Source organism: Penaeus monodon, chromosome 4 (genome assembly GCF_015228065.2).
Source record: "Penaeus monodon isolate SGIC_2016 chromosome 4, NSTDA_Pmon_1, whole genome shotgun sequence".
In the NCBI taxonomy this organism is placed as follows: domain Eukaryota; kingdom Metazoa; phylum Arthropoda; class Malacostraca; order Decapoda; family Penaeidae; genus Penaeus; species Penaeus monodon.
In genome coordinates, this window is record NC_051389.1 from 23,527,218 (window position 1) to 23,536,114 (window position 8,897).

At 39.6% G+C, this 8,897-nt stretch overlaps 1 protein-coding gene across 1 annotated transcript in view; it reads left to right on the forward strand.

The window, feature by feature from the left end:
• The first annotated feature begins 7,470 nt into the window (after positions 1-7,470).
• LOC119571051 (cyclin-dependent kinase 5 activator 1-like) overlaps positions 7,471-8,897 on the forward strand; it is a 66,345-nt gene continuing 64,918 nt past the window's right edge. Inside the window, exon 1 of the mRNA XM_037918525.1 lies at positions 7,471-8,747. Within this exon, the coding sequence (XP_037774453.1) occupies positions 7,956-8,747 (792 nt within the window). The 5' untranslated portion in view covers positions 7,471-7,955. The remainder of the gene's footprint in view (positions 8,748-8,897) is intronic.

Here is an 8,897-nt window from a genome sequence, read left to right on the forward strand (position 1 = left end):
ATATATATAATACCTATATTATGTAATTATATATATATAAAATATTATATATTATAAATATATAATATATATATATAATATATAAAATATAATTTATTATATATATATATATTATATAATATTTTTATATATATATATATATAAATAAAAATTAATTTTAAAATATATATATTATATTATATATATATAAAATTTAATAATTATTATATATGTGTATAATATATATTTTAAAATATATATATTTATTTATTATATATATTATATTATATATTATAAAGTATTTCAAAATATTGTACTATACTACCATAGACCCACTCACAAACAAACACCCGCGAGCCAACAGCAAGAGCAAGTCTCCGCTAATCCCCACACCTACATGAATGCGGCTCCCCCCCCCACCACGCCGCCCCCCTTAAAAAAGGCGCGGAATCCAAAGAAGGTCTCACGTCGCTGTTCCTTTTCCTTGTGTTGCGCCTGCACTTGCACGGGCGGCTGCACCTCGTATTAGGGTTGCATGAGAACATTCAGTTTCATTTTCACGCTCGCTGTCTTTTGCTTTGCAAAGCTTGGACGTTACATACACTAAGCCTCGATCTTTTTGATCATTCGTCTGTCTGTCTGTCTGTCAGTCTGCATGTCTATCTAGAATATGTTTTCATCTATATCTATCTCTCTTTCTGTGTCTGTTTGTCGGTTTGCTTATTTCTTTTCCTCTTTTTCCCTCCCTCCCCATATCTCTCTCTCTCTCTCTCTCTCCCTCAAATATATATATATATATATAAATATTAGAAAATAATTATATAAAAATATATAAAATAAAAAAATATATGATAAATATATAAATATATTATTTTATATATATTATATATTATATATTATATATTTAAAATACATATAATATATATATATATATATTATATATATAATACAATACAACAATTTAAAAACCACACACACCACAACACACACCACACACACACACACACACACACAAATATATATTATATATATATTATATAAAATATTTAAAATATAATATATTATAATTTTATATATATTTTAAAATATATCATTGCAAATTTGAAAAAGGGGAAAAGGGAAATAAAAAAATCATAACTAGATGGATGATGAAACAGGCAGATAAAAAAAGAGAAGAGAGAAAGAGAGAAAAAGAAAACAAGAGAGAGAGAGAGAGAGAGAGAGAGAGAGAGAGAGAGAGAGAGAGAGAGAGAGAGAGAGAGAGGTGGCAAGCGAGCACGTTTCGTCCACGAGACTCAACATGTGTTCGTCAGTTTCATTTTCGTGCGTTGGGTCTTTGTTGTCTCGAGGCTTCTCTCAATTGCATCTTTTGTTTGCCTTGATGTTTGTTGGTCGATCGGCTTCTGTACATCCAATTATCCGTCGTTTATTTATGTGTTCGTTTCCTTATGCATCTGTGCACTTAATTCATTTGTTAAACCATTTTTTTTATTAGTTTATTTACTTATTTATTTATGTTTGGATACGTGATCATGACAATGTTCTTTGTGTTGTGTGTTTTATGTTTTTGTATATGGTAAATATGATTCTGATGATCATGATGATGATGAAAATGATCATGATGAGAGTGGTAGTTACAGTCAAAACAATCATATAAAACATCAAACAACAACAACAACAACAACAACAACAACAACAAGTTCGTTTCTCTTTTCTCCTTTATCTTTCCCTCTTAACCCCCCCCCCCCACGCTCCGTCCCTTTCCTCACTCCATCTACTATTTTTCCTCTCCTTTATTCACAGAAGTTACGAAACCTAGGTAACGCTAAGTGTACGAAAGTAATAATGAAAAGAAGGAAGATATCATTTCTACCCAGACATAAAAAAAAAACTATAATAACGAGGAGTTTCCTCATTCCTCCCGCGTGACGTCATTACAAATGTCGCGTTTCAGACCACGTTTTCCAGTGATTTTTCTTCCCGTCGTTTTACCGAACTCGTGTTTCGTCACCCCATGTGCACCGCTGAAGCCATTTCTCTTCATTTTCAACCTTTTACGTAATGGTTTAATCTGAAGCTTCAAGAAAAGCAGATATCAGTGGCCAAAGTCGATTTTAAAATATCCATTACGTGAGCCTGAAATGGAGAACGTTTTGGTTATAGTTCAGCACGTTGTTAACTCAGGGTCACGTTGTGAAGTGTTATAGTTTGGAAGAATATGATCTTATTTTTAAGGTGAAGTTATTAGGTGTTTTTAGAAAATGATTTTAACCAATTATTTAGAGGGAATGTCTTCACTAATCATTTTCAGAAATTTGATTTAAAAATATCAACAACAGTGATGATGATAATGGTGATGAGGATACGTATTGCAGTGAGACACTAAATATTAAGTATTATAGTGTCTATTGAATAAATGATCATGACTGAAATGATAAAGAAAATTATGATGATCAATGATGATGATGATGATAACAGTTATGATGATAACAATAATGATGATGTTGACGGTAATAATGATGCTTATCATTAAATTATAAATATCATGATAATCATAATAAACAACACTCATAATACAAAAACAACGACAATACCAAACACTTCAAATCAAACAGCACGCAGATCAATAACACTCCAATGAAACGACACAATTCAAAAAGCTTATGAACAACACATGAGACCCTCGCGTCGAGGTGCATCGGAATAACATGCCCGCCTTTGCAAGCATTGTGTTTGAGAGATGCAAAGGTGGGGTGGGTGCCCGGTGAACGGGGGGGGGCAACGGGGGCGGGGGCGGGGGCTCTCTTCTCTCTTCGGCTCCTCCTCCCTCTCTCTCCTCCTCTCTCTCTCCTCTCTCCCTTCTCCTATCTCTCTCGCTCCTCCTTCCTCGCTTATCTTCTTCCTTCTTTCCCTCCCTCCCTCCCCTCCCTCCTCGCTCTCCCCTCTCTCTCCCTCTCTCTCTTATCTTCTCTCTCTCTCTCTCTCTCTCTCTCTTCTCTCTCTCCCCTCTCCCCCTCTCTCTCCTTCTTCTCTCCTCTCCTCTCTCTCTCTCTCTCCCTCTCCTCTCTTCTCTCTCTCTCTCTCCTCCTCTCTTTCTCGTCTCTCGTCTCTCTCTCTCCCTCCCTTCTCTCCCTCCTCTCTCTCTCCCCTCTCTCTCCTCCCCTCCTCCTCCGTCTCGCTCTCTCTCTCCCCTCTCTCTCTCTTTTCTTCTTCCTCTCTCTCTCTCTCCCTCTCCTCTCTCTCTCTCTCTCTCTCTCTCTCTTTTCCCCTCTTTTCTCTCTCTCTCTCTCTCTCTATAATATATTTTATATATATATATCTGAAAAATATATATATCTCTCTCTCTCTCTCTCTCTTCTCTCTCTCTCTCTCTCTCTCTCTCTCTCTCTCTATCTATCTATCTATCTATCTATCTATCTATCTATCTCTCTCTCCCTCTCTCTCTTTCATTCTATTTTCGTGCTTGTCTATCTGTCTCTCTGTCTCTGCCTTTCAGACACACACCCACATCCACCCACACACACCCACACCCACACACACACACACACACACACACACACACACACACACACACACACACACACACACACACACACACACACACACACACACACACACACACACACACACACACACACATCCACACACACAAAAAAATGCACAGTCGACAGTTTACTGATTAATTCTGGCATCCAGTAATTCTGAAGTATTAGTTGTTGAAAACAGTTAGATATTTTCATGAGAAGCAGGTCAGATGCCTTGCACATAAATACACACACATACATGCATACATGAATACATACCTACATTTACACATACGTATTTTCATACATTTATACATACATACATACACACACCTATGGATGTGTACATACATACATGCAGAGAGACAGACAGGCAAACAGACAGACAGACAGACAAACTGACAGACAGAGACAGACAGACAGACAGACAGACAGACAACAGACAGACAGATAAATGCAATAAACACTCACACACATGAAGGTATACATACATAGAAACACACAGACATAAACGCACACACACATACATACGTACAAACATCCCCACCTACCTCTCCAACAACCGAAGTCAAAAACAAAGACTCTCTGTTTCCCAAAGTAAATCGGCACAAAGAAAAAAGACAAATATGTGAAAGAGACAGAAGTGGTGCACTGTCGTAACGGGCGCGAGGGCAGTTGACGGGCTTCCTCTTATTCTGTGCCGCTTGCAATTGAGTGCTTGTAACAGGCGCCGGGGGTGGTATGGCGGAGGTGGGGTCGGGGGAGGTGGGGAGGAGGAGGTGAGGTGGTTAAAGGGGTGAGGGAGGGAGGGGGGAGTTGAGATTCTCTCTCTCTCTCTCTCTCTCTTTCTGACTCCCTCTCTCTTTCTGACTCTCTCTCTCTCTCTCCTTCTCTCTCTCCTTCCCTTCCTCCCTCCCTCCCTCCCTCCCTTCCTCCCTCCCTCCCTCCCTCCTTCCCTCCCTCCCTCCCCCCCTCCCTCCCTCCCTCCCTCTCCCCCCTCTCTCTCGCTCTTCAATAATCAGAAACAAATACATTCACAAATAAAGCCAAAAAGCCGACGTGACTAACACGTACTCACAGAATTCTCTCTCTCTCATGTTTGCGTGTCAGAATCGCACAAACAAAGAAAAACCCAAAACATACACATAAAACGTCCGGGTAAATAGGAGAGGGATGTGATGTATCTATATTAGGATAATATAACAGTAATAATATAACAGTGATGTAGCAATAGTAGCAATGATAATTATGATACTATATTGATAATGATAATGAATATAGTAGAAAATTAATAATAATGAAAATGAAAATAATGATGATGATAATGATGAGGATGAGGATGAGGATGATGATCATGATAGTAACAATAATAATGATAGTACCATCAACAGCAACAATAACAAATATAATAATAATGATAATGAAAAAAAATTATAATGATGATAATAATGATGATGATGATGATAATAATAATAATAATAATAATAATAATAATAATAATAATAAAGATAATCATATTAATAATGATAATAATGATATTGATAATAATGGTAATGACGATGATGATAAAAATGATCATACTAATAATGGGAAAACTACTACTACTACTAAAATACTAGTAACAATGATAAAAATGATAACAATAATAATGATAGTGATAACATTAATTATATTAATGATAATTATAATAGTAATAATAATGATAATGATAATGATAATAATAATGATAATAATAATAATAATGATAATCATAATGATAATAATAATAGTAAGAAAACGGATACACCATTTATGATGATAATAATGATAATAATAATAACAATGATCATCATCATCATGATAATAATGATAATCATACTAATAATAACAATGATAATAATAATAATAATAATAATAATAATAATGACGATAATGACAATAAAGAAAAACATTGATATTAACAATAAGGACAGTAACAATGATAATAAGCATTAGAAAAATCATAGTTAGGGTGATAGTAACAAAAAAAAAATTATGAAAATAATGTCAATTATGATGATAACAATAAAATAATAATAGTATTGATGATAATATACAGGCAATAATAATAATGATAATAATAATAATAATACATATGATGATAATAGTAGTAATAATAATAATATAATAACAAAAATAATAATAATAAATAGATAATAAATAATAATATAATAATAAAATAAATAATAATAATAATTAATAATAATAATAATAATAATAATAGTGATAGTAATGATGATAACAATAATAATGACAGTAACAGTAATGAACAGGATAATAATAACGATAATGATAATAATAAAAGAAATAATTAAGAAAATTAGGATAGCAATGAGATGTATAACTATGTCGACGATGATAGTAAGTGTCATGACGTAAACATATCTAATAATATGATGATTATAACGATGATATTGATCTGAAAAAAAATAAAAACCAAGAGAAACAAGAAAAGAAAAAGAAAAATCATAATAAAGATTACAGCAAATGAAAAATGATGACCCTTCAAGACGGCAACATTAATATGAAATTCAGCCTCAGTTTTTGCCTCAAATCTCTAACTAACTCGACCCCCCTCTCCCCTCTCCCCCTCCCCACCTCCTCTCTCCCCCTCCCCCTCTCCTCTCTCCCCCTCCCCCTCTCCCCTCTTCATAAACTGCAGGCTTGGACCGTAACGACACACAGGTGAGTTGGATACACACACATGTGTGTGTATGTGCGTGTGCATGTCTGTACACACATATACAATAAATAAATAAATAACACACACACACACACACACACACACACACACATATAATATATATATATATATATATATATATATATATATATACATACATACATACATATATATATATATATATATATATATATATATATATATATATTATATATATATATATTATGATGTGTGTGTGTGTGTTGTGTGTGTGTGTGTATGTGGTGTGTGTGTGTGTGTGTGTGTGTGTGTGTGTGTGTGTGTGTGTGTGTGTGTGTGTGTGTGTGTGTGTGTGTTTGTACTCGTACACCCAAACAACAATGATCAACAAAAGACGACGCCTGTAAATGAATCCTCCAGCCAACACAAGGAGAGCAAGCACCACGAGTGGCTAGAGTCCATCTTTTCACACCTCATGAATGATTTTGGCCATTCACAAGTGCATGACTGAGCTATCTCCACCCCTAGTGCATGAAACTGTCGTTTTACTTCCTGTAGAGTTCAGGCAGATGGCTCCGTTTTCTGTGGAATTTTAGTCCTATCGATCCATACATTCGACGGGGAACTAAAGCAATTAATCCGTACTCTATACTCTCTTTTCTATTTTCTATTCCATTTCTCTAAGTTATATTTTAGTAGACAGGTTTATCTGTATTTTATGTCTTTTTAGCTCGGTACTGAATCGTCAGAATTTGTGTTGTTGATGCTGGCATGTGTATGCAATGATTTCGCCCGAAAATACACGTCTCTCGCCGAGCAATTCTGTGTTTATACGAATGAATGTCAATTTTAGTGGCAACCCCGAGCCTCTTAGGGGATGGGGTTAGGGGGAGGTAAGAGAGCGATGGGGTTACTAGTTTCTGAATTAATTCCGAAATATTCCTGTTGTCCGCACGTGTGTGTGAATAATCAATAGGTCCATGTCCGAAGACATTTAATCGATCTCCAGTAAACAGCAAAAGTTAATGAAAATCTATTCAGAAAGTACGACAAAAATCCATGTTTTTAATCTTCACACCGGTCACTCTCACCCGGGAATCGATTCCGCGCGCCGTGACGTCATCCGTTTCCATGACGACGCCATCGGGCTCTCATCCCCCCCTTCGTGACGTTTCCCCTCGCCAGCCAATGGGAGCGCGGGACGGGCTGCGGGGGGAATGCGATCTGGAATGTGATTGGTCGAGCGATTCCCAGTCTTGAAAGCTGCATATGGAAGTTGTCCTGGCCATGAGCGCCTGGAAGAACCCGGAGAGTCGCTGTGGTGGCGTGTGCTGCCGGAGCTATTGACTTGTGACAGTGTAAACACAGGGACGTCGGCCTCCACGCCTTTTATTTTGTTTTCGTTTGAGTGAGAGAAGGACGAGCGCCGTTCACCGTGCCAGGAACCCTACCATGGAAACCCGCGAGTGAAGGCCCAGAAACGCGAAAAGAGAAAAAGCCAGAAAGAGAGAAATACTTAAAAGAGGCTTTAACTAAGCTCAGTGAGAGCAAGGCGGCCATCTTGAGTGTATCAGAGCGGGCGGCGAAGACAGAGGCCATGGCTCGAGCCTTGTAGTGGCGAGGCGAGTGCAGAGTGCGAGCGAGAGGGAAGGAGAGAGAGGGCAAGAGGGCTAGAAAGAGTGTGCGAGTGTGTGTTTGTGCCGACGGCGGGGGGGAAAGTCGGCAAGGTGGAGACCCCAGGAATCATCGCGTCCCTGTCCAAAGTGTTCGCCATGGGGACGGTGCTGAGCTTCAGCCCGCGGGAGCAGAAGCCTTACTACGGGGACTACACCCTCAACAACCACAACTACGAGACGCTCAACAATGTCCGCAACAAGGAGAAACTCGTCAACAATGAGAACTCCAACATCCTCAGCGAGAAGAACGCCCTCGAGAGGAACTTCAAGAAGCACTCGCTCTTCATCAACGCCCTCAGCTGGAAGCGCTTCTCCACCACCAACAAGAAGAAGCTCGACAACAAGAACAAGAACCTCTCCCTCAGACAACCGCTGGACAACATCCACCCGTTCATCGACAACAACAAGAACATCCAGAAGGCGTTGTCATGTTACAACATCCGGCCCAGCTCCATGGGCAACCTCGACCTGGTGAGGGTCAACAACAACAACGCCCACACGCCCACGGAGAAGCTCCCGCCGAAGGCCATCCTCACTTCGGCGCCCTCCACGCACACGCACGACCTCCGCGGCGCCCTCGTGCCGTCGCGCCCCTCGCAACACCTCTCGAAGGCGGCACAGCAGCAGCAGCCGCACCAACTTGGCCCCGTGCTGGCGCCCTCGCTGTCCACCACCAGCAGCAGCAGCGGCGGCGCCTCCAACGTCACGACCCCGACGGGCGTGAGTCCCACCAAGAAGACGGTGATCCAGGCGTCCACGTCGGAGCTGCTCAAGTGTCTCGGGCTGTACCTGCACCGCACGTGCTCGCGCCTCAGGGACTTCCAGGCCGGGGACGCTGTCATGTGGCTCAGGACCGTGGACCGCTCGCTCCTGCTGCAGGGCTGGCAGGTGAGGCCCCTCGGCCGGACGCCCGCTCTCGCTGCTCCCGTTGCAGGGCGCGCTGGCCTTGCATGCTTGTTCGTCGTTTCTTCCCTTTTACAAGTTCTCGCTTTTCTAGTTTCTATTCGCTTCCTTCTTTGTATTAGATAGCCTTAACCA